Genomic DNA, 27,605 nt, shown 5'->3' on the forward strand with positions numbered 1-27,605 from the left:
ATTGGAGTTTTATTGAAACTTTATTGTTTATGGTATCCTGATGTTGGACTTTTTACATAAATTTAATATTTTTTAGCTTTTTTTCCTCAACTCTTTTTCTGCATGTCTCCACTTAGCGATTTTATAATCGCATGAAGAGTGCAATTACATTTTGACATTTTAGGCTTTCCAGTATTTTTTCAGGTATTCTTTGGAGCACTACGCACTTTTCAATGAGCACTTTGTAATTAATGCTTTGCACTATACACTTCTTTAATAGTATTTATAGCAGTATTTTTTAGGAGTATTGTGCACTTTACTTAAATATTGTGCACCAGGCACGGAATAATTTTAATACCTTCGCCCATATTGTTAATGATTTTTTGGGTTATCACACACATATCTCTGTCACATTCTTTATTTATTTATTGTTATTATTATTATTACGCATATATCTCTGTCACATTTTTTTTATTATCATTATTTTTATCATTATAATTTTTTCATTTTTTCACATATTCGCACAAAACTTGGTACACATACAACTAATTGATTAGCGAATACTTGTAATTAGCATAAGTAGTAGCAGGTGTGCGCCGTGACTACCACCTTTGACATACATTTACCCCACAGATATAACCCACAGTTTAAAAAAATATATATAAACTCTTCCGAAAAAGGGATCATTACTCTAGTTCAGTAGCATGCTGGTTCAAAAAGGCTGTCAAACCCGGCTGAGCTCCCACTCCGCTGACCTAAACAATCAGCCCAGAAGGAGCCCGGTTGCCACAATGCAGTGAAGAGCAATGGAAAGGTGGGGGGGGGGGGGGGGGGTGGATAGGAGGCTGGCTTCCAGAGTCCTCCGCTCTCTGCCTCCCCAACTATATAGGGCAGTACTTGCTCTGGTTGTAAGGCTATATGTGTGTGTGTGCAGGGGCGGTAGAGGTGGTGGAAGCAGTAGTAGTACATGTACTATACAATCTATTAAGTGCTTCTGGTTCTGACTCTACAGCCAGCTACGGATGCAGGGCTACACCCGACAGCCAGCCCTTGCAGTTAACTAGCCTGGCCACACTAGCTCCTCACTCACCTAGCACCACCCACAGCCTTGTGAAAGAGCAGTTGTACTCCGAGGCTTTAGTGAGAGAAAAGCAGGTCTCAGAGGGTATTAGAAGGGATGGTGGGGGTTGGCTTGCAGAAAAAGTTGGGGTACAAAGGTGAGCAGAGAGTTGGGTTTGGGGTACAAAGGTGAACAGAGAAAGTGGGTTTGGGGTATAAAGGGGAGTAGAGGGGGTGGGGGGTAAAAAAGTGATCAGAAGGGTTTTGGGACAGCGGCAGAGATTACCAGTGGGATTGAGGTCCAAAAGGTGAGCATAGTGGGATTGGGGCACAGAGGTTAGCAGAGAAGGGAAAATGCGGTGTGATTTTGCAGCTTATTCATTTGAATGGGCTGCAAATGGTACTGGAACACCAAAAAGATAGTCAATGCACTACTTTTAAAAAACATGCTGCACCATGAAATCTGGTGCCTTTAAAAGCACTGCATTTGTGACCTGCATTTGTGGTGCCATTAACCACTTCTGTATGACCTCCTGGACTGTGGGACCACGCAGCCACACAATCTGTTACCAGCTGGGTCCAGTGGACACAGCAGATGACTGATCAGTGTACCGGCTCACTGTCAGTACTACATGACTGCTGTGACCAACAATGGAATCTTTCATGCCATCTATTGGATATAATTGTATTGCTAGCAGTGACTGGTCAGCGTGATCCCATGGTACAGACAGGGACAATCACAGCCCATCTGTACCATGTGATTAGCTCTGGTTAATCAGTGTTAAACAAAACTAACAGTATTAACTAAGTTCATTCAGTAAAATGCTTGCTTATAGCATTGTAAACGCACGGCTAAAAAGCAATCCATGTGTAACAAAAAAACAAACCCTGATCACTTCCCCAGAGTAGTACAATGTTTCTATGGTAACTGGTAACATTTTATTGCACTGGTCACAGTACGTTTTAAAAAAATATATAATAATAAATATTATATATATATATATATATATATATATATATATATATATATATATATATATATATATATAGCAAAAAGTAAAAAAAAAAAAAAAAAAAAAAAACACAGCAGTGGTCAACCACTTCAGCGCCAGAAGGATTTACCCCCTTCCTGACCAGAGCACTTTTTAAGATTCGGCATTGTGTCGCTTTAACTGACAATTGCGCGGCCATGCGATGTAGCTCCCCAAGAAAAATTTACATCCTTTTTTTCCCCCACAAATAGAGCTTACTTTTGGTGGTATTTGATCACCTCTGTGGTTTTTATTTTTTGCGCTACAAACAAAAAAAGCTACAATTTTGAAAAAAAAGACGCATTATTTTATACTTTTTGCTATAATAAATATCCCCCAAAAATATATTAAAAAAACAACATTTTTTTTCCCCTCAGTTTAGGCCGATACGCATTCTACATATTTTTGGCAAGTAAAAAAAAATTTAAAAAAATAAAGCGTTTATTGATTGGTTTGCGCAAAAGTTATAGGGTCTACAAAATAGGGGATCGTTTTATGGCATTTTTATAATTTTTTTTTTTTACTAGTAATGTTGGCGATCAGCAGGTCCATTGGGCATGGTTACGGAGCTCGCGGCAGGCGCACGCCGCTGGGAAATTCAAAGTAATGTATAGGTACGTTACTTTGCCCAGCCATGCCATTCTGCCGACGTATATGTGCTGACAGTGGTCAACAAGTGGTTAAATACCACATAAAGAAAGCTCTAGTTGTGTAAACAAAATGATAAAAATTTAGTTTGGGTACAGTGCTGCATGACTGCATACAGTGCTTGGGTACAGTGCTGCACAAGCCCATCAAGTCCAACCCATGTGTGTGACTATATGTCAGTATTACATTGTATATCCCTGTATGCTGCGGTTGTTCAGGTACTTATCTAATAGTTTCGTGAAACCATCAATGCTCCCCGCTGAGACCACCCCCTGTGGAAGAGAACTCCATATCCTTGCTGCTCTTACAGTAAAGAACCCTCTACGTAGTTTAAGGTTAAACTTATTTTCTTCTAATTTTAATGAGTGGCCAGGAGTCTTGTTAAACTCCCTTCTGCGAAAAAGTTTTATCCCTATTGTTGGGTCACCAGTATGGTATTTATAAATTGAAATCATATCTCCTCTCAAGCGTCTCTTTTCCAGAGAGAATAAGTTCAGTGCTCGCAACCTTCCCTCATAACTAATATCCTCCAGACCCTTTATTAGCTTTGTTGCCCTTCTTTGTACTCACTCCATTTCCAGTACATCCTTCCTGAGGACCGGGGAGCAGAACTGGACAGCATACTCTAGGTGTGGCCAGACCAGAGTCTTGTAGAGTGGGAGAATTATCGTTTTATCTCTGGAGTTGATCCACTTTTTAATGCATACCAATATTCTGTTTGCTTTGTTAGCAGCAGCTTGGCATTGCATGTCATTGCTGAGCCTATCTACTAGGTCCCCCAGGTCCTTTTCCATCTTAGAATCCCCCAGAGGGTCTCCCCCCAGTGTATAGATTGAATGCATATTTTTGCCACCCAAATCTATTATTTAAAATTTTTCTACATTGAACCTCATTTGCCATGTAGTTGCCCACCCCATTAATTTGTTCAGATCTTTTTGCAAGATTTCCACATACTGCGTAGAAGTTATTGCCCTGATTAGCTTAGTATTGTCTGCAAATACAGAGATTGAACCCTTTAACCCCACCCTCCAGGTCGTTTATGAACAAATTAAATAGGATTGGTCCCAGCACAGAACCCCGGGGGACCCCACTACCCACCCCTGACCATTCCGAGTACTCCCCATTTATCACCACCCTCTGAACTCGCCCTTGTAGCCAGTTTTTAATCCATGTACTCACCCTATGGTACATGCCAACAGACCTTATTTTGGACAGTAAACATTTATGGGGAACTGTGTCAAATGCTTTTGCAAAATCCAGATACACCACGTCCACGGGACTTCCTTATCTAGATGGCAACTCACCTCCTCATAGAAGGTTATTAGATTGGTTTGGCAAGAACGATTCTTCATGAATCCATGCTGATTATTGCTAATGATCCTGTTCTCATTACTAAAATCTTGTATACAGTCCCTTACCATCCCCTCCCCATCCCCCTAGTTTACATACTATTGATGTTAGGCTAACTGGTCTATAATTCCCAGGGATGGGAATATTGGTGCTACATTGGCTTTTCTCCAATCAGCAGGTACCATTCCAGTCAGACGGTCAGGAAAAATTAGGAACAATGGTCTGGCAATTACTTGACTGAGTTCCCCAAGTACCCTCAGGTGTAAGCCATCTGGTCCCGGTGATTAGTGGTCCCGGTGATTAGTGGTAAGTTTCCCAAATCTAATTTTAATCCTGTCCTCTGTTAACCATGGAGGTGCTTCCTGTGATGTGTCATGATAAACACTGCAGTTTTGGTTAATGAAAGTGTGACAGCGCTGAAAGCTGAAAATTGGCCTGGGCAGGAGGGCAAAAGTGTAAAAGTGCCCAGTATTGAAGTGGTTAACAATGCATTGACATCTGCCTGCAGATCGCAAGGGCAGTGTGATCACCAGTGGTGTGGGAATGGTTTGCAGAGCGCAAATTTCCCCCACTGTATTCTGGTGTGAACTGGCCATAGTCCCTGACCCCCTTTTTTTTATTATTGCACAGTACCAAAAAAAGCATTGCTTATGTGGGGGTACCATTAGGAAATAATGACACTCCTGTGCATCTGCTAAAGAACAGCATGTGTCTGTGTTGCTGTGTAATGTGAACCAAGTCTTAACTGGGGTGCCTTGAAACTGAAAATTTTCAGGGGTGCTCCGACTGGAAAAAGGTTGCAAAACACTGCTCCAGCCCATTTATAATGTTATCATGCATCAGGGAACACAAATATAAGCCCTGGATGACATTGAGCCAGGTCAGTAAAGCATATGGATTATGATAATGTAGTTCACAAAATAATAGATATAGAAAGTACACAAAACCACCTCCTCACCCAATAAACTTATTATAAATAACATCTGTGCAAAAAAGTGAAAACATATATACAGTATATGCAAAAAAGCGGTGTAACCCGGATCAGTACTGAGATAAAATTATAACAGAGACTGGTGGCAGAGAGCTCTAGAAGTATCACAACTCAAATGTATTCATACAATTTCCGCGGTACGTCATTTGTTTTAAGGGAAACTTTGTGGGTTTGGACATCATGGGGCAGAAACTTATGGAAATTCTTCCCAGCTGGAACACAGAAATAAAAACTTGACAATCGTTTTAACTTTTCCCTACTTTATATTGGAGTTTTGTATTTGACCTACTAGCAAAAATGGCAACAACATTTTTTTTCTGTCAATGAATGCGGTTAAATTCAACAGAATTTTAATGGTAAGTTAAGAGCCAAAAGCCTTTTTTCCCCCAATTTATTTATTAAGTTTTATTGAGATCAAAAGTTGTTGCTTCACACAATATTAGAAAACTGCATTAAAATGCACAAAACATCTGGAGGTGTACTAAGATAGTTGAGCATGCGAAATCCCTTTTGTGAAAACTTGGTTGAACAGAACAAGGGTAAGAAATAGTAAGGGAGAGGAAGTTGTGGGAGGTAGGTGTGGAGGAAGGGAAGAGTGGTTTGGGGTACATGGGTAAAGAGGTCAAAAAAAGATTAGGGGAGTGGTCTGACAACAGTTCTTAAAGTAGTATCAAAATCAAAAATCAAACATTTATAATATTGCAGTTTACCAAGTCTTAGACATGGTGTCTGCATTAGTTTTGGCTTTTAGTTTTTCCCATTATTTTCACCTGGTCATCAAGCCAGTATGTCTGTTATCTTTTAACAGACCAAGCTGCCCTTCAAACGTAGCAGAATGAGAGCTGGGATGTGGCTTCAATTAGTTATTATTATTATACAGGATTTATATAGCGCAAACAGTTTACGCAGCGCTTTACAATGTAAAAGGGAGACAATACAGGTCTAATACAATAAAATACAAGAGGATTAAGAGGGCCCTGCTCAGAAGAGCTTACAATCGAATAGGGTGTAGCAGTGGTACAAAAGGTTGTAACTGGAGAATGAGCTGATGAAAGCGGTAAAAGATTAGTTGGAGACGTGATAGGCTTTCCTGGAGAGATGAGTTTTCAGGGATCGCTTGAAGGTAACAAGAGTAGGGGATAGCAGGACAGGTGGAGGTAGCGAGTTCCAGAGGATGGGAGAGGCTCTGGAGAAATCCCGGAGACAGACACAGGAGGAGGAGATGAGAGAGCTTGAGAGTAGGAGGTCTTGAGAAGAGTGGAGAGGACGATTTGGGTGATATTTGGAGGCAAGTTTGCTGATGTAGCTCGGTGCAGAGTTGTTAATGCCTTTGTATGTCGTGGTTAGTATTTTGAATTTAATTCGCTGGGTGATTGGGAGCCAGTGTAGGTATTGGAGAGGGTTGGCAGACACTGAGCGGTTGGTAAGGTGTATAAGTCTGGCAGCAGCATTCATGATAGACTGAAGAGGGGATAGCCTATGGAGAGGCAGGCCAATGAGAAGGGAGTTGCAATAGTCAAGGCGAGAGATAACTGAGTGAATGAGGAGCTTGGTGGTTTCATTTGTTAAAAGGGGCGAATTTTAGAGATGTTACGGAGGTGAATTCTACAAACATTTGACAACGATTGGACTTGAGCCTGAAATGACAAATCAGAGTCTAGGATTACACCTAGTATCCTGGCGTGAGGGGAGGGACTGATAGTTGCACTATTGATTTTGATGGAAAAGTCATGGAGGGGGGCACGGATGGAGGGGGGGGACATTAATAGCTCAATTTTAGAGAGATTTCGTTTAAGGAAGCGGCGCAACATCCATGCTTGATATGTTAGTAAGTTAGTAATGCGAGAGGAGACTGAAGTAGTGAGGTGAGGCGTAGACAGATATATTTGGGTGTCATTAGCATATAAGTGGTATTAGAAGCCGTGGGCGGTTATCAAGTGACCAAGGGAGGAGGTGTAGATTGAGTAGAGAAGGGATCCAAGAACAGAGCCTTGGGGGACCCCCACAGAAAGGGGCAATGGAGAGGAGGTAACAGAGTTGTAGGCGACACTGAAGGAGCACTGTGATAGGCAGAGAACCAGTATAGAGCAGACTCTCGGAAGCCAACGCAATGTAGTTTATTGAGGAGTGTGCTATATCAGTGGTCTGAATGGGGGGGGAATAAAATAAAAAATCTATTCGTCCATCCACACCCCTCAAGTTGGATGCAGAAATACTCCCCTCTGTGTCATTGCATTCTGACAGCAGGGACAACAACATGCTACATCGATCTGAAGTGGGAGCAGGTACCTGTCAAAACCTCCTCCCCCCTAAAAGTGCCAAATGTAGCAGTGGGTGGGGGGTGCAAACAAGCAGCGCTTCTTTTGGTTGGAGCTCCGCTTTAAGTGTTTGGGGTTAATACCACTTTAACATACAATGCAAAACAGAATGTCAAACTATCAGCTCAAGCCCTACAGGTACCCTGATAGATTGGACATACCCGAACAAATGATTGAGCCTCACAAGTAAAACTCAAAACAGACAGGATTGCAGAGACCAGTCCTCATGCAAAACTGGTGCTATATTATCTTAAACATTACAGTTGGAGGCTCTGTAAAAAAATAAAATAAATTATTAAATATACTTACTGTAGCAACTTTCACAGGCCCGACCTGCCCCCACATTTGGGCCTTGTACCACTGTTCCATTTACTACTGCTGGCTTAATGTTATTTGCATTAATCTGGTTTGGGTTTGGTTTGTTACTGGGAAGAAAACAGAAAAAACAAACAGTAAAATTAGTATAGTAGAATATACAGTATATACACACACATACAACAAAAAAAGCACACATATCCCATGAAAACATTCCTACAGATCCAATAATTAATGTCCATGGAGGAAAGTGAGTGGTTAAAACATCAATCCTCAATGCTTAAGATGTTATGGGGAAGGCCAAGAGTAAGGAAGCCCTCTTAACCAGAGTGAGCAGAAAGATGAAAAGGGAGCCCCTGATGACTTAACTGACAAAAAATGTAGGGCAGAGCCAAGACACACGCAGAACCACACATGTGCAATTTAACTGCGGCCATCTTGGAACTTGGTGTCAGAACTAGAAATAAATAGACATATTTAATTCATTTCAGATGGAGATGTAAGGTTAGATAGGCCTCAAAACACAGGCGACCTCAGGGCGGTCACATGCATTTTTCAAAAAACATCTTGCATTTTTTAGCACCTTGTTAGAGAGCTATATTCAAGCTTGCTTACAGAACTGGAGAAGGGAACAATGGTTCACAATTTACTCACAAACAGGCCTGATATTTACACGAAGGTGGCGTGTGACGGACCCAGGTGGATTCAGATAAATCTATGGCTACAAATGTCTGCAAAGCTAGTTATTAAGTAACACCCCATTGTCTCGGCATTGGAAAGATAAAGACCTCACACAGAAAGAATTATTTTTTTCTCTTCTTCACTAGTAACAATTATATATAATTGTCAAATAAAAAAAATAAAAAAAAATTGTGGAAAAATAAAAAACAGCGGTGTCCCCCTCCCCCCACGCAGGTCCATACCAGGCCCTTGGGTCTATTTTGGTTTTGGAGGGGAGACCCCCCACGCCAAAATAAAAATATGGCTTGGGGTACCCCCCAAAATCCATACCAGACCCTTATCAAAGCATGCAGCCCAGCAGGCCAGGAAAGGGAGGGGATGAGCGAGTGCCCCCCATCCGAACCATACCAGGCCACATGCCCTCAACATGGGGGGGGTGGGTGCTTTGGGGCAGGGGGGGGATAAAGAGAGAGAGATCACCTGGACACAGCATCGGAGGAGGGCCGTCAGCGGGAGAGGCGGCAGAGGAAGAAGAACACAAAGAAGACAGAAGAACGAACAAGAGCGGAAGAAGAAGCAGCGGGAGAAAAAAAAAGCCTGAGGAGGAAGATGCAGAAGATAGAGGAAGAAGCCATACTCATTTACATGGGGGGCGAACGGGATCTGAGGGCACCCTTGTTAAAGGAGGCTTCCAGATTCCGATAAGTCCCCCACAGACCCAGACAACCACCAGGCATGGATTGTCGGGACGAGGCCCTTGTCCCCATCAACATGGGGCAAGGTGCTTTGGGGTGGGGGGACGTGCAGAGCCCCCCCCGCTCCAAAGTAATCACCCCCCATGTTGAGGGCATGTGGCCTGGTATGGTTTGGGGGGGGGGGGGTTTGCTCATTCCCTCCCTTTCCAGGCCCCTGCCGGGCTGCATCATAGGATAAGGGTTTGGTATGGACTTTGGGGGGGGGGGGGTGCACGCTGTTTTTGGGCAGCAATTTTTTTCACAGTCAGTGGGGAAGCCCGCTGACTCCTCATTGGTTGTTAATAATGCGGCGGCCAGCTTCTTGGCCCCTTCTCTCTCAACCAGCTATATACAGTGTAGAAAAAATAAAAATAAAAACGCAAATCATAGCAAAAACGTGTGTACACAACCGCGGCAAGTACTGCAAAAACGCTCAAAAGCGACATGCATATCGAGCCTTACAGGGCACTTTCTTCATATATATATATATATATATATATATATATATATATATATATATATATATATATATATATATATATATATATATATATATATATACACACACACACACACACACACAAGCTACAACGTAAAGTAGTGTACAGCTGGTATAACAGTGTAAATTTTCTGTCCCCTCAAAATAACTCAACATACAGCCATTAATGTCTAAAACTCTGGCAACAAAAGGGAGTACACCCAGTAAGATTGGGGTGATGAGACAAGTGGTAGGTGCGTTTTCCAGTGAGTACGCCGGTCCAAAACTGTATTATAAGGGTGTGGTAGCCCACTTTTATTTAAAAGAAGGAAAGTTCAATTATATATCAATCAGTCGCCCACGCAGGGGATTCTTCCACATAGCATGAATGAAAATACCAAGCCACCTGACTTGCGTGTTTGCAGCATAGCTGCTCCTCTTACCAGTCCCTTGACTGTCATTCAGCTCTCTCAGAACACTTGGCTGTCTAGCCTTCAGTCGCAGTGCCCTGATGCGTGGCCCACCTCTGGCCTAAGAATTGGGGTTCTCCTGACACCCCTGATAGGAGCTAACCTGACTCCTGGGACCGAGACCTGCTGTCTCGTGTCTTCTGGCTGGGCCCTCTGACCCCTCGATGAGACCTCTGTCTCGTAGCTTCTGGCATGGGCTCCCTGACCCCAGGTGAGTCCTTCCGTCTCCAAACTGGAAGCGGTCTCCAAAATTGAGAGCTTTGAGCAATTTAGACTATATAATGACCCTGCACATCTGTGTAGTGAGCCAGGTTGCAGGCCTCTAGCAAAACCTGGACCCAGGATTTAATGTTCTGATTCAGAATTACAGAACCGGGACAGATGCTAGTTCTGAACCATGCATTAACCCTTAATGAGACTCCTGGGTCATTTTGTCCTATAAACATATACTAGCATAGCCTGTCTGTCACATATCTCCCCCTCCTTTGTTTCCAACTGGAGGGCAGGAGATACAAGCTTCTAACTCTGGCACCATTAAAGGGGACCCTGCTCCCTTTGACCCACGGAGACCTTCCCGGGTCTTCTTCCCGACATGCTTCCACAAGCACTTTTGAGACCTTAACAAGGTCCTCCTACCAACCTTCGATTTTAGGGTCTTGAGAATACCTTTGTTTTCTTGGTGTATTTTGGCTTTCCTGCCACCTTTTCCCAACTTATTGATGCTGTAGGGAACCTCCTGCGCTTAACGCCAAACCCTTTTCTTTCCCATTTGTATCAACCTAAACCACTCTTGATGTACCTTTGGATTCATTAAGCCTTTTGCGGTTACTCTTGGCACCAATACCTCATTTGCAACAACGTGCAACATTAGTTCATCCATTGCCCTGTTACAAACACTGTTATATTCTGTCAGAGTGTCTCAGGGTACCTCAACTTGTACCTCTTTGTGGGTGATGGCCAGAATCGCTGCTACTGCCATGTCTGTTCTGGGCCCTTCCTTCACATGTGGCCTAGCGGTTGAGACAGTACATGTGCCATGTACCAACCACCGCTCAGCCGCACCTCGGACCGCACCAGCAGGAATGCACCTCATCACATCACTATATCTGTCATTTTTGATTGCTCTAGTAGTTCCCGAGCGTCTTCTGCACACAACTGCCACTGGAAACACTTTTGCACAGAACAGTGAGACCACTTTCCACAAAAGTAACCCACATTTTAGTAACCAATACAAATTTCTATCAAGATTTCTCAACATCGCCTGTACCCCTCGTCTCCACTGATTGGTACTACGCTGTACCAAACCGCCTATCTGTGGTGGATACACGCAGGTGTATAACAAAAAGGATTTCACCAATTCCAGCATTTCTAACAACATCTCAGTTATTTCCAAGGATCCCACCACCAAACATAATTTTAGGGACTCTTTCCTTGCTAGCGACGTGGAGGGGATCATTTGCGAAGGCTTGAGAGGCCAAAATACTTGGAGGCCTCCACCTCAGAAGGTAACTGACAACTTGCGGCTCCCTTTGAGCACTGCCAAACACATGTCATATTCACCCTCTCATTTTTAGCAATACTGAACTTTTCCATTTGACATTTAACATTGCTAAACTGTTTTGCTGTGGACAAAACTTCTGCTATGTACGTGCCCTGTTACGATCCTTCCGCCTGGAGGGGGTTAAGTTCTGCAACAGCCAATGCATCAGTGTCTACTGGCTATGCAGCCTCTCCATTTGTCACAGCAGCAATAATGTCCACCTTACTCTCACACCTGAAGGTTTCCTTCAATACTACCATTAACTTTCTTGCCAAACTTTCCCAGTCTATCCTGTCTGTGCTCTAGTCACCAGCATTCCGTAGTACTGCTCCATCTACCCAAGGAGACACAGGCGGACAGTGGCTTGATAGCAGACATCAGGGCACAAGTCATTGTTAACCACATTAGACTGTGATAATATATGCTCCACCATTTGAGCTATTTTCCCCATTTTGTTCCACCTGAGCAGCATCAGAGCTGTCCTGTACCACTGTCGGCTCCAACACAGGGAGTCCTTGTGAGATTTCCAGGGACAACTCTGCGGCACTGCCTGTGGTTGCTATGGGAAAACCTTCATCAACGCTGTCAGAAATACATTCCTCATCATTGCTGACTTTCACAGGCTGTCCCAGCTCATTACCAGCTTGAGCCTGTGGGACATTGCTTTTTACTTTAAAAAAGACTCTCACCCGTTGGGGTGGCTACACAGTCATCCCGGGAAAGCTCAAGCTCAGACACCATAAGCTTCTGGGAGGTCTCCAGGGACAACCTTGTTGCACCTATAATGGTGGCTAGGGGCAATGGCACATATCGCTCAGTGGTCAACCCTTACCTATCTACTTCAGCACTCTGCTGAATCAGTCCTGTCCCTTGCACAGAACAGTTTTCCCTTTTAAACATCAACAGAGGGACATATCTCACCATTTTCAGACTTCTAACTACACACCAAATCATTAGGTTTAGCTTTAACACTTGTCTCTCTGCTACAAAGGGCATTGCACAGAGACAAGTCCAGGGTATTTGCAGCAAGTCTCTGAAAGAAGAATTTCTCACTGGACTTACTTCCACTTTACAGGGAATAGTCCCCTGATCAGTCTCTCTCACATTTGTAACAGCAACAGTCTTACCATTCCAGTTGACAGGTGTTGAAAGCTTCAATTGAGAGCATTGTCACTTCTTTGCTGTGCTCTCACAAGCTAATGCCCCCCACATAGTCACGGGGCAACATTGCATCCTTCTTGGATTTTCCAACCTCCCCTACAGGCCAAACAGGTTTCCTGTTGCCAGGGGTAACAACAAACACACACAGTCATACCCCTTGCAGAATGCTAGATACTGTGCCCTCTTATTTGGGCTGACCACTTCACACAAGCAGCCATAACTTGAAACCACTTGTTTCTTGTGCTCTCCATCAACCCCTGCAGGCTGAACAAAATTTCCTTCACAGTTGCCAGGGGTGACAACAGACACTTTTGCATGAATCGCTTCACTCAGAATTTGAGCCACATCTCCGCTGTAGCTCCTCCTTTCTGAAAATGGGCTTTCTCTGGTTGCTATGGGAAACCACATTCTCCCTGCTGAATTTTTCCAGCACTCTGTAGATTGGATTGACACATCCCTCAGTACACCTCTCTGTACTCTTGCATAAGAAAAGGTTGCACCGGGGGGGCGTGGCTTGGCGCGCGCGGAGAATGGCCGCCTGAACGCAGAGCTCCGGGAGACCCGCAGTCCTTTAGCCTTTCCCTTGGCAGTTTCACGGCTGAAAATGAGCAAATCGGGGCGCCACAACACGGGGACACGATCGTGCCGGCCCTCTACACCTTTATGCACCCGTAGCATCCAGGACATTTTCGCTACTCAGACCCGCTCAGGCCGCAACACGCCGACCAAAATGGCGCTGGCACGAGGCGAGGAGGAAGAACTCAGTGATGGTTCACAGTCAGCGGCGGAGGACACGATAAGTGGAATGGGACACCCCAATCACCCCCTCACATTGGGAGATATGACCTCCATCGCCACAGACATCAAAAACACTCTTTTCTGCAATTACTGACTTAAAAGCTGATTTATTGTCACTGACTGAAAAGATGACCGCCATGGAGAGAGCAGAGGGCAGGAGAGACAGAGCTATAGACAGGCTGGAAGCCACTGCTGCATCTCACTCTGCCCACTTGATTGAAATCAATCGCCATTTAGAAGACCTCGACAACAGAGGCAGGAGGAGCAACCTCAGGGTGAGGGGAGTCCCGGAGTCAGTAGGCCCTGAACAAATCCCTTCTGCCCTGAGATCAATTTTCAACAATCTTTTGGAGAACCCGATCGATACCCCCATAGACTTGGTGCGAGCACACAGGGCCCTGAGAGTGAAGACTTTGGATTACGCACCCCCCAGGGATATCGTCTGCTGCCTCCAAAGCTTCCCATTAAAGGAGGAGATTCTGAACCAAGCACGGAAAAATGACCATGTCTTCTTTAATGATAGTGAGATCTCCCTATTCCAGGACTTGTCCCCTATCACCTTGCGCAACAGGCGAGCGATGCGCCCCCTCCTGGATGCACTCAGGAGCAAGGGGATTGTTTACAAGTGGCGCTTCCCCTTTGCTTTGCAAGCTACTATGGATGGGAGACAATTTGTTCTGCGGATGCCGGATGAGCTGTCAGACTTTTGCGCTGCCCTAAACATTCCATATACGGAGCTACCAGACTGGTATGCGGAGTTCAAGATTCCTCCGATAGACCGTAGCCCTGTGGGCACGCCCCATTCATCCCCTGCTAAACCTCCACCTAAGAGGAGCAAAATGGGAAAATCTGGAAGCCTAGGCTCGAGCCGCTCGTCCCTTTCAGTTCGCCCTCCTAGACACCGTGATTGCACCTGAGAAACCTGCTTGACTCAGAAGGTCAGGTCATGCTTCCCCATACTGTGGGCATCACGTTTCCATTTGTGTCTTCGTTGCCTTATTCCCTCGTTGAGATGACGACTCTCTCCAATGCTATGTTACCGCTTAGCTGATTTCCCCCTCTCTCCTCGCTCGCAGATCTCAGGATGGCTGGTGTTACCTGGGGGGTTTTGTGTAGGTTTTTGATTTTGCTCTTTTTTTTATTTTTTATTTTTTTTTCTTTCTTTCAGGATGGATGTGGCCTTACATTTATGTGCCGAGAGGCTGATTGCCTGTTGAGACTCAGACTGAAGCCTTTTTTTTTTTTACACCCCTGGACTATATATTTTAGCCCTTATCCTGTGTCGAACTGGACATGGAGGCCCGTTGGGCCCACGGTAGCTTCTATTTCTATAGCAACTCTGGGAGCTTCACTTGCACTACTTCGAGTTTTTGTTTTGTTTGTTTTAGAAGCAAGTTAATGTGGCATCAAATTATACTCTAAGTATGTTTGTTTTTTTTTTTTTGTTTTTTTTTGCTGCCGTCCCCACATCCTAGTTGTTCCTTCCGGGTGCCTACAATTATTTTGTTTTTGTTTTTTGCTGAGGGTTTTTTCTCTCTGTTAATTGTTTTATGCAACATTTGTATTTTGTATAGTTCTGTCCTTATACTGCAAAGGAACTACTACACGTGCTTCCTTTTTAGAATTGTTGGACTGCGGGGGCCTTCTGATTATGGCTCTCCTATATGGAACTTAGTTTTGATATTTTTGTGCACATAGCAGATTGCTCATAGTTCAGAAGTGTCCTAGCATCCTCTGCTCGGAGTTCCTCCTACCTACCCCACAGGTGGGTAGTGCCGTGCCGATATTGCGACACGGATACTGCTCACATCCTACTAAAAGGCTTGCAGTTTTGCTTACTGCAGGCAGATTCTTGATTTCTATCCCCCGTTATACGGCCTGAACCCACGGGCTAGATTCCCCCCTCCCCCCCATCCCTTCCCTGATCTTTTCTTTTTCCTCCTTTCCCCCCTTTTCTGTCTTTTTTTCTTATAGGTTGCAAGATTGTGAGGAGAAGGAGGTTTGTCCGCGCAATGGCGTATTCAGGGCTGGGCCACGGTCCCACTTTGATCTCTCACAACGTCCGCGGACTGAATACTCCGGAGAAGCGCTCTTCCTTGCTTAGAGAACTTAATAAGGTAAAACCTACGTTCGTATTTCTACAGGAAACACATTTCCAATCCACTAAAATTCCTATTCTAAGACACAAAAATTTCCCCAAGGCATATCATGCCACAAACCCTATAGCTAGGACAAAGGGAGTCACGATTTTGCTACATAAAGCAGCGGGTTTCGAGGTCACTCAGCAGCTAGTGGACCCCGAAGGTAGGTACCTGTTCTTGAGGGGGACCTGGGGAACGATCCCGTTAACTTTAGCTAACGTTTATTTCCCAAATAGGGCCCACATAACTTTTTGCAGACACCTTATTGAAGAACTCAAAAGTTTTGCAGAGGGATGTGTCTTGCTTGGAGGGGACTTTAACATACCACTTAGCCCCTCTCAAGATACGTCTACAGGCAAATCCAGTGTGACTTATAGCACTTTGAAACGTATCAAAAATCTTCTGCACTCTATGACACTGGTGGATTCGTGGCGCACCTTAAATCCGTCAGGTAAAAACTTTACTTGCTATTCAGCCCCCCATAATAAATATGCGCGCATCGACTATATATTCATCACGCAAAAAGATCTGCCGGTGTTAAGTGCGGCGCACATAGGTATCCAAACACTCTCCGACCATGCACCAACTTCCCTCTTTATTGAGCGTGCGGATCGCCAGCCGAGACCATGCATGTGGCGCTTGAATTCTTCCTTGTTATTAGATATTGAATTGTTACCAAAACTTACTAACGCTTTACGCTATTATTTTTCTGAGAATAGCTCTGATGGTCTCTCCCCCCTAACAATTTGGGAGGCACACAAGTGCGTGATGAGGGGGGAGTTCATCAGAGCAGGGGCTATCCGCAAGAGGGAAGCAGAAAAACGGATTAAGACCCTATCAGCCAAAATTGAGGGTTTGGAAGCCCAACATAAACAATCCCTGGACTCTCAAAAAGCACAAGAACTTAAGTCGACACGCGACGAGCTCCGAGATAATTTGGAAGCTAGCAGTAAACGCGCACTCTTCCTTAAGCACAAAATTTATTACGAACACGGAGACAAGGGAGGGAAATTCCTGGCTAGGGCGCTAAAGGAGACCTCCTTAGCTAACAATATCATGGCAATTAAAACCGTAGACGGCCAAATAACAAATAGAACGGATAGGATAGCGGAGAGTTTCCACCATTTTTATTCAAAACTTTATGACATTCCCCACCAACACAAACCTGGGGAGTTGGGGGGAGACAGGAATCAAATTATTCAGGACTATTTGCGGCAGAGTGGTCTCCCCACACTCTCCCCTGAGGATGCAGAGTCTCTGGAGAGACCGATTTCCTCAGAGGAGCTAGTGAACACCATCAAGAATCTTAAGCCTGGAAAGAGCCCAGGCCCTGATGGGCTGCCGGCTCTCTACTATAAGACATTTGTGAATATTTTGGAAGCCCCGCTTTTAAAAACACTTAATTTTCTTATGGACCCTCACCAAATTCCCACCACGTTCTTGGGGGCACATATTACAGTGCTCCCTAAACCGGGCAAGGATCCGTCGGAGTGTGCTAGTTACAGGCCCATTTCCCTCCTCAACTTAGATTTGAAAATTTTGGCCAAGATAATAGCGAACCGCTTACGCCCCTTTCTATCCCACATAATTGGTCCGGAGCAGGATGGGTTCATGCCGGGGAGGGAATCCAGAGATAACGTGACCAAGGCCCTGAACTTGACATACCATTGCCACAGATTGGGACTTGAGGGCCTTCTCCTGTCTACCGACGCGGAGAAGGCCTTCGACAGGGTCGCATGGGACTACTTGTTGGCAACCTGCGCCCACATAGGTTTGAAATCTCGCATGCTGTCCTGGATCTCCTCCTTGTACAGGAACCCCACGGCACAGTTAAAAATTAATGGAACCCTATCAGAACCGGTGCATATAAAAATGGGACCAGGCAGGGGTGCCCCCTGTCGCCTCTCCTATTCATACTCTCATTGGAACCCTTCATACGCGTTGTTAATCAAACTCCCGATATCACTGGCTTCCAAGTCGGCTCTAAAATCTATAAAACGGCAGCATACGCTGACGACCTATTCTTTTTTTCTGACACGGCCCCATGTGTCCATCCCCAACTTATTAAAGGCATTCTCTATCTATGGCTACATTTCTAATCTAAAAATTAATTATACCAAGTCAGAAGCCATGAATATTTCGCTCCCGCCCGAGATTTTAGCCCAGGTACAGACAAACAACTCCTTTAAATGGGTAGTAAGTACGCTCAAATATTTGGGAATCTCGCTGCCCCCTCAGCTTGGCAACGTCTTTTCCAAAAATTTTACACCCATGCTGCAGCAGATTCAATCCGATTTAGCTAAGTGATCCCTTAAGTTCTTCTCTTGGTTTGGGAGAGCGGCCATAATAAAGATGGTGGTGCTTCCTAGACTGCTTTATCTTTTTCGCACTTTACCAGTCACGATACCGGTCAGTTTCTTTAAACAGTTACAATCTGTACTCTGGAAATTTGTATGGGCTGGCAAGAAGCCACGCATTGGCCTTCGTCTGTTGATGAGGCCGAAAGCAGTAGGAGGCTTAGGTTTCCCGAATTTCAAGCTTTACTATTACGCCGCATATTTGGCCAGAGTTATAGATTGGCATTGTCACTCTGAAAATAAGGACTGGGTGGCTTTGGAAGAGATAGTTTCCCACACCCCTTTAAAATTCTCCCCGTGGATACCCTGGGCTAAATGCCCCTCAGAATTGTTGCAGCACCCTCTTATCAAGGCAACTTTACAAGTCTTTCACAAAACCACTTCAGATTATCAGATTGCTACTTCACCGGGACCCATGACCCCCTTGCTGAATAACCCGGATTTCCCTCCGGGAATGGACACAAGCACATTCGCCTGGAGGGGTACGTTACCCCTTCTGGCTCTACATTTGACACGGTCAGGACAGATTCTATCTCATACTGACTTGCTGAGTGGCCTCAAACCCCGGGGGCTCCCCTTCTGGAATTATAGACAGGCTCGTCACTACATACTTGCACCCTTGAGACGGAAGGAGATGTTGAGAGACCCTACCCCTTTTGAAGCTATTTGCTTGGAGGGCAAGCCGGGGGAGAGGACAACGTCGCTTATGTGCACGTGTCTCCAGCGGCACGGGCATACAGACTCGGTACGTTTCAGGGAACAATGGGAAGCGTCGCTCCAGACTCGCTTTACGGACCTGCAGTGGCAAAACGCGTGTATTTTGGCTCATAAGTGCTCTATTAGCACTAGGCTACAGGAAAACTCTTATAAGCTATTGTCACAATGGTATGCCACCCCAGAGAAAGTAAAGAGATGGTATCCTGCTTCCACGGACCTCTGTTGGAGGTGTGGTGAGGCTAAAGGAGACATGTTGCACATATGGTGGAATTGCCCCCGGATTTCTGTATTTTGGGGAAAAAATTTGTGATCTAATTTTACGCATTACGAACACGACCCTACCTCTGACACCGGCTTGTTGCCTGCTACATATTTCTGATTGGCCCCTTGGTAGATACAAAAGATCTTTAACAAAACACCTCCTTATTGCCGCTAAGTCCCTGATTCCTAGGTATTGGAAGTCGACCTCAACCCCATCAATTGGAGAATGGCTGAGGGAAGTTAACCGAGTATTTGCAATGGAGGAGACGCTGGCTATAGCTAATGAATCTTCTGAAAAGTTTCACAATACTTGGTCCCCATGGGTTCAGTTCAAATATTCAGACTCATTTGGTAGCTTGTCCACGGGTTGAAGGGTTCCTCGATTTTAGTGGATCGCCTAGCTAGGCTTTTGTCTGCCCATATCGGAAGGCGCTGGTGTGAACTCCTCTGTGAAGGTTGCCTTGCACCACAGTCTTGCTTCTTATTTATTTCCATTTCCTCTCTGTTTTTTCTCTCCTTTTTCCTACCTTTCTTTCTACCCTCCTTTATGTTCCCCTATCCCCCCCCCTCCCTTACTAAACATGGATCCTACAGATAAGTTGCGCTATTAGTTCTCAGGATATTGTAATGTTTAAGTAGGTGCTGTTACATAGGTCTTTCCGGTACTCCTTTTTTACGAGTGATTTTACAGTTGGCTTAAGATTCTGAATCCGTGATTATATCAAAGTTACCGGAAGACATTTATAATTATAATTATAATTGTTATGCAATATTTGTTACTGACACTGCATAATGTGATTTCTTCTGCCTGTTATGTGACTTCACGTAAATAAAAAATTCTTATTGGGGAAAAAAAAAAAAAAAAAAAAAAAAAAAAAAAGAAAAGGTTGCACCAATTCAGCCCAGCGGAATCTGGGCCACCCTTGGGAGGAAACAATCATCACAAAATCAGCCAAAAAGTCTTCAATGTGTTCAGAAGGCAACATAGGCTGTATGAAGTCAGCAGTACAGCTTTCTCCTTTGTTGCCACGGGCAACTGCACCCATCTGCTCACTACTTGCACTGAGTGATGGTTTGTGTTCCGTTTTTCTTTGCTTCAGTGCGCCAAATGCATCTTGCACCAGTCTGGGGCTTGTTGTCGGTAACAACCCCTCCAGCCACAAAGTTCTGTCTCTCATCTAAGCAAACATTTTTGCTTCCTTTTTGCGTTTTGACCACCCCATCTCTGCAGTCATGCCCACAACGCTTTTTTTTTGTATACAAACGTTTTTATTGGGGGTAAAAGAAAAATAAGTAGATCAACAGACACAAGTACATGACTGCATCAAGGGAAGGCATAAAAGAAATACACAACATACAAATATTTCTGGCACAGCAGCGGACCAGGCACAAAAGGGAACTTTTACAAAAGTGATGAACGTACACAGCCTAGACCGTATGCACCAGATGATGCTTATCAAGTTCAAGTATGTATATAATAGAAGGTTAGTAAAACAAGGGAAAATAAACTAAACACAAATAAAAATGTAACCGTGCAAAAATTATTACAGTTGACTTCACGAACAAACAGCGAATATTCCACAGTACTGTCTCCAAGCTAGTGATAGTCCTAGGCCTGGGTCAAAGATGTGGGAGAATAAACCATCAATAGCAAAAATAGATGGATACAGCGGAACCGCCTGGACTCCGCTGCATCCCCTACTGGGGGTGTTAGGGGGAAGGTCCCCCCGTGGGACCGGAACACACCGGCCATTCGGACCATTTGGCGGTATGGACATGCATGGTGTCCATAATGGTGTGGTGTACCCGTTCCATTAGACGGATAGCGTCCATCCTACTAAGGACCCGTGACCAGGAGGTGATCTGCGAGCGCCAATGTAGCGCAATCGTCCAGTGAACAGCGCAGAACAGTGTGTTGATCAACCTTTGGGTGGGATGGGAAACCCCTGTTATAGGAGCGAACAATAAACAGTGTTCAGGTGATAAGTTGATCACGGATCAAACAATCGAGGACACCATGGTGCGTACCCGATCCCATACCCCCTGGAGCCGGGGACAGCTCCAGAAAATATGGACCAGAGAGCCCGTTTCCGGGCAACCCCTAAAACAGTGATCAGGAATCGTGGGGTAAAACCTGTGAACCCTATCCGGGGTGAGGTACCAACGAGTGTGAAGCTTCACCACGGTGTCCTTCACAGCCATAGATCTGGCACACCTGTGCATATTCACAAGCATCTTACGCCACTCATCAGGCGAGAACTCTGTGTCTAGATCAGATTCCCAGAGGCACATCGCCCTAGTCTTCTCCGGCATCTGGGATTCCAGAAGTTGTTTGTACACCGTAGAGATAATACCCCTGTCTCTGGAGTGTCTATAGCATAAAGATTCAAATTGAGTATTAGAGATGGTGTCTAAAGAGCTATAATGTGTTTGAAAAAAGTGTCGAATCTGAAGATATTTGTAAAATTCCGCCCTAGGTATCTCATGCTGTGATTGGAGTTGTGAGAAGGAGGTGAGGACACCTCGTCTACCAGATAAGGCCCGCAGAGTGACCAAGGACTTCTGGATCCACCATCTAAAGGCAGCAGGAGACCCAAACGCCAGAGGGAATCTCCTATCGCCCAAAAATGATGCCAAAGTTGGTCTATTAGGCCGCAGTTTAAATTTAGTCCTATACAGTGACCAGAGGTAGAAGGAGCTGCTCACTATGTTATTAAGAGGGGCCAAGTCCCTTGGACGTAGACTCTCCTGCCACAGGACGCCCGGGAGGAAATAAGGCCGCAATGATTGGGTTTCAAATTGCAACCACGGTATACCAACCGTAGGGGCATGCCATTGAGCCGTCTGGGCCAACCTGGCCGCTAAATAATATAGCCATACATCTGGGAGTCCCAAGCCGCCCTGTAGAAGTTGTCGATGTATTAGGTATCTCCCTAGCCTGGGCCTCTTGCCCTGCCAGAGAAAAGTGTTAACATCGCGTTGTAAAGCGGTGAGGGCTTGGCGTGACACATAAATAGGGAGAGCCCTGAAATAATACAGTAGTTTCGGCAAAATAGACATTTTAATAGCTACAACCCTCCCTATCAAGGGGATGCGATAGGTCGACCACAAACGCAGCCACCTCCGAACCACTGTAAAGGCCGGCGGATAGTTGGCGCTATAGATTTCTGGTATGGAAGGAGCTAGATGGACCCCTAGGTATAATATGGTGCTTTTAGAGAGAGAGAGTCCAAAAAAGGAGCGAATATTAGATACGTCTGCGGGGGTAAAGTTGATAGGAAGGGCAGTACACTTAGCTAGATTTACCCCCAGGCACGAAAACTTGTGAAAAGTGTCCAAAAGCTCGAGAAGATTGGGAATAGCTATCAAAGGATTGGGTAAAAACAAAAGGACATCGTCCGCGTAAAGGCTAAGCTTGTACTCCCCTTCCTCTTTCAAGTACCCCCCTATGTTCGGATTAGTAATAATGGCCCTGGCAAGGGGCTCCAGGGCCAAGGCAAATATTAGCGGGGATAGGGGGCAGCCCTGGCGGGTGCCCCGACCTATAGGAAAAAATTCTGAGGAACTACCGGGGAGTTTGATCCTAGTTTGGGGTCTATGATACAGTGCCTTAAAACCATTAATAAATTCGCCCCCGAACCCGAACGTGGCCAAAACCCGATCTAAATAGGGCCAGAGGACACTGTCGAATGCTTTTTGGATATCCAACCCCAAAATCAGGACTCTACGGGAGAAAAGGTTCGCATCTTGAATGATATTCGTTGCCAAACGGATATTATCAGTGATCTGCCTATTGGGGATAAAACCAGTCTGCTCCGGGCCCACCAGGGCACCCACAATAGGGGCTAATCTGTTTGCCAATATTTTTCCTAGGATTTTAATATCATTATTTAACACCGAGATGGGCCTAAAATTCTGGGGCAGGGAGTGGTCTTTATGGGGTTTGGGGATCAGGGTCATATTAGCACGCAACATCTCGTCGGGGAGAGTCTGTCCTTGTAGCGTCTGGTTAATAAGTCTGGACAATTTAGGGGCCAGGATCTGTGAAAATTTCTTGTAATAAGAAGAGGTGTAGCCATCCGGGCCGGGGGCTGTAGAGGATTTGAGTGTCTTAATAGTGTCCAACACCTCCTGGTCAGTGCAGGGGGCGTTAAGTGCGGTCCGCTGTGAATCGGAGAGGGATGGAAGAGGGAGCGAGTCCAACCACTGACCTACAGTGTTCGGCAGGGGCTGTGAGGGAGGGGTTTAATAGGTCTCTGTAAAAAGAGGAGAAAATTTTCAGTACTTCGTTAGGGTGTGAAACCAGATTACCCTTGTCATTTTTCAATTTATAAACATGAGTAGGTTGTAAGGATTGGTGTAATTTCCGGGAGAACATCCTGGAAGCTGTGTTACTGTGTAGCAAAAATCTAGCTTTTGACCACCGAAGCGATTTCTCGGTGCGCTCCGAGAGGATGGTGTCTAGTTCGGTCCGCTTTTGATTAATCAAGAGAAGGGTATCTGGGGAATGTGCCTGTGCGTGGGACTGGTAGAGGACACGCAGGTCCCGTGTGAGGACCTGGATCCTAGCATTACTTTGTTTCTTCCTAGTGACTGCTATTTCAATTAAACAGCCACGAAGAACCGCTTTATGAGCGGTCCAAAGAACCTGGGGTGAGATATCGGGGGTGTCATTAATAGTGAAGTAGTCTGCCAGGTGGTTCTCAATCTGAGTATAGGTAGTGGGGTCAGAGAGAACGGAATCATTCAATCGCCAGGAGGCGAGAGAGGGGGAAAGGCCTACGTGAGAGGTATGGAAGGCCACAACCTGATGATCAGACCATGGGCACGGGTGGATAGTAGTGTGTGTGGAATTGGCCAATAGAACCGGAGAAGCAAAGATATAATCTAATCTAGCGTAACTATCATGAGGATGAGAGTAGTGTGTATATTCTCGAACTCCAATGTTAAGGGCCCTCCAGGTGTCGATGAGCTGCAAACTATCAAATGATTTAGAGAGGAATTTAGGGAAAACCCTAGCGCTATGTGATGTTCTGCTCCTATCCTCCACAGGATTAGCCACTAAATTGAAATCTCCACCCACTATCAGGTGAGGGGAGATGTATCTGTCAAGAGTACGCAGGAAAAGGTGATAGAAGGCACTCTGTGCAGTATTCGGGGCGTACAGATTAGCAATCGTAACCTCCTTGCCCTGTAATTTACCCTGAACAATTAAGAATCTGCTATCCTGATCTTTAAACACATGCGAGGGTTCAAATGGAACAGTATTACGAATATAAATCGCCACTCCTCTGGTCCTGGAGCCAAACGTAGTAGTGTAATGTAATTTATATGACTTATCAAAAAATGTGGGGCAGGCCCCCGAGGAGAAATGCGTCTCCTGTAGTAAAATGATGTCCGCCCCCATCCGCTTATAGTATCGAAAGGCTTTCCTCCGTTTGTGGGGGGAGTTAAAGCCCCTCACATTATGTGAGATAACATGGAGACCCATATCAGCCAGTGTTTAACCACAGATGTGCGGTTGGTCCGCAGGGAGAACTGAGATCACTATGACTGGGTCCAGAACCAGAGGAGCGCGCAGCGGCCAACATCAGGCCAAAGCCAGTACATATAAGGCCTTCAGGAGGTCCGATATGAAACGGAGATCCATCAGCCCCGGGATTACATTCACAGAAAATACATTCCGTCGTGAAGTCAGCAAAACAAATAAACAAAAACGTGGAAAGAAAACTTAACACTCTATGGGGTCTGGGTGGAAAGTCCAGCCAGACCAAGAAAATTGTGTAAATACCAGGCCTTGCGCCCCAACTGCCACCCGCTCCACACATGTCCCACCGTGGGTGAAGATCGTTAGCCATCTGAGAGACTAATCGGTGATGAGCGTATTCAAACAACCTGGTACCCAGGTCTCTGGGACTAAGGATACGTGGGGAATGGTGTGCAGGTATGGAAGGGGGGGAGCGCAGCTACGAATGTCAGAGAGGGAGAGACACAAGAGAAGTAACGTAAAAACAAAGTCACCTCCCTCAGCCTCCCGGGACATGGAGAAAACAGAAGATAGAGTAGCCGAGTACGTGCTGGGCGTCAGGAAATGGGGACTTTGGAAGGTCCAAGAACAGACGAAGGGAGGACTTCTTAAGGGGTTACGGTCCGGAGAACAAGACCTCAAACGTCCGGTAATGGCTGAAGTCTGCGGGACCTTCTGTCTCTTTGAGGCGATGGTGTAGCCCAGATGGGGGATGGTCGTGGGGTCGGTGGGTGACAGGGTGAGCAGTCACCAAGATATCTTTGCCCTCGGATACCGTAGAGGCGATGTAAGTAGAACCGTTGTGAGGCACGATCAGTTTAAATGGGAAACCCCAGTGGTACCGTATGTGGGCCGTCTGCAAGGCGGAGGTAATCTCCTTCATTTTCCTTCGCTTCTCTAGCGTTGCCGGTGAAATATCCGGGTAGATCTGGACAGAAGCACCGTCCAGTTTGATGCGAGGCATGTTTCGTGAGGCACGAAGGATTTCCTCCTTTATAAGGTAGTCCTTGAGACACAATACGATATCTCTGGGCGGCTTCTCGGGAGGAGGTTTAGGTCTCAGAGCGCGATGTAAACGATCACATGTAAAGGCTTCGTTAGGTTGGGTCGGAAGTAGTAATTGGAACAGACGTACGATCGTGGCTGGGAGGTCCGTCACCGACTCGGGGATACCTCACACACGAACGTTATTCCTCCTGTTGCGGTTGTCGAGGTCCTCCAAGTGGTTTTGAAGTTGAACGACCGTGTCACCGAGCAGCTCATGATCCCTTCGTAAGTCCGAATAGGCAAGGTGCAGTTCGTCGTGCTTAACTTCCAGGAGGTCAGTCCTATTGCCAAGGGCCGCCATTTCCTGCGATAGCATGCTCGTGGATTTGTGCAGCTCCGCTTGGAATTTCTTCGCCAGCTTGTCATACATAGAGGACAGGCTGTCCTCCAGGTCAGCCTTAGTGAGGTGAGTGTCGCCCATACCTTTGAGCGGGCCCGCCGGCCGCGAGGCTGCATCGGCCTTGGGGGATTGGGCGCCATCTTGGGACATGTCTTGTCTGTCCGTGGTCCGCAGAAGGTAGGCCGTAAGAGAGCGTTGAGCGGTTTTCCGCTTGCCTTTCTTGGATGTCGGCATGCACAAGTGGTCCCGCAGGAGATTGATGTTATTCATGGGCCGGTAGACGGTCCAAATCGTCCTGGGGAGTGTTGTTTATTCTCCTCTGTCCCGGGAGCTCGGAGACTTAGCTGCTGCCTCGTTCCGCGCCGCGCATGCGCCCCCCGCCCACAACGCTTTTTAACACAGTTCCTTTTAACACAGGAAAATTTGGAGTACTGTCTCTTTAAGACTTGCAAGCAGCACACTTTCACATCAGGTTTCCATTGATTTACATTAGCTGCTCCTCACAGCATTGCTGCAAAACACAGTTTCTTGCTACTCACTGTCTTTAAAATGCGATGATCTGGAACTCTTCCAACTCTGTCTGCATTCTCCACCACATGTAAGATTGGGGTGATCAGGCTGAAGTGGCAGGTGCGTGTCCAGTGAGTACGCCAGTCCAAAACTATTTTAAGGGTGTGGTAGCCCACTTTTATTTAACCGCTTCCCGACCGCCTCACGCAGGTATACTGCGGCAGAAGGGCACGTATAGGCAGAATCACGTACCTGTACGTTGCTCTTTAAGAGGCGGCTTGCGGGCGCCCACCGGGAGCTCCGTGAGCGTGATCACGGGTCCCGTGGACTCTATGTCCGCGGAGATACCCGCAATCATTTCACGGAGAGGAAGAACAAGGAAATGCAAATGTAAACAAACATTTCCCCGTTCTGCTTAATGACAATGATCACTGCTCCCTGTGATCCCAGTTCCCCTGATTCCATAAGTTGCCCCCCCTCTTTCATGTGCCCTCTGGAATGCCCGTTCAGTCTTCAACAAACTAGCCTCTGTCAATGACCTTTTCCTCTCCAATTCCCATAATCTATTTGCTATAACCGAAACCTGGCTCCAGGAATTCGACACTACCTCTCCAGTTGCCTTGTCCCACAGTGGCCTCCTTTGAACTCACTCCACCAGACCCAGTGGACAAAAAGGAGGTGGTGTCTGACTTCTCTCCCCACAATGCACCTTCCAGGTACTTCCCAAACCTCCCTCTTTCCAAGAGACAGATGGTTAGACAGGTTAATTTGGTTGGTCTGCAAACTGGTTGGTGAGTTGAGCTATGGATTTTTTTTTTTGTCTTACATGTATATGCCTTCCATGTGCTGCTCACTGTGAAGGCCAGTTATAGGTGTGGGCAGTGGCCAGTTTTTTGTTCCTCTTTCCCCCTGCTCTTTTTCAAAATTCTCTGCATGGCTACCCTATTTTCTCTCATCTGAAGTGCCTGCCATCATCCAAGGTGCCTTTTACATTCCAATCAATGTTAATACTGCTACCACTTCTAAACTACTCAACCTAACCTCCTCTTTTAACCTAACACAATGGACACAAACCACCACTCACTCCAACGGTAACACTCTCGACCTCTTATTCTCCCATCGCTGCACTCCCTGCAATCTCTCTAACACAAC

General features: G+C 45.8%; 1 protein-coding gene across 13 annotated transcripts in view; it reads right to left on the reverse strand.

The window, feature by feature from the left end:
• The window catches only part of MTA1 (metastasis associated 1), a 635,520-nt gene that overhangs the window by 332,444 nt on the left and 275,471 nt on the right, over positions 1-27,605 (reverse strand). For all 13 annotated transcript variants that reach the window (XM_077465019.1, XM_077465018.1, XM_077465021.1 and 10 more), the window contains exon 12: positions 7,686-7,801. In XM_077465019.1, the coding sequence (XP_077321145.1) occupies positions 7,686-7,801 (116 nt within the window). The remainder of the gene's footprint in view (positions 1-7,685; positions 7,802-27,605) is intronic.

The sequence above is a fragment of the Lithobates pipiens genome, unplaced genomic scaffold, assembly GCF_037356315.1.
Source record: "Lithobates pipiens isolate NorthernLeopardFrog02 unplaced genomic scaffold, aLitPip1_a1.2 Scaffold_30, whole genome shotgun sequence".
NCBI classification, from domain to species: Eukaryota; Metazoa; Chordata; class Amphibia; order Anura; family Ranidae; genus Lithobates; species Lithobates pipiens.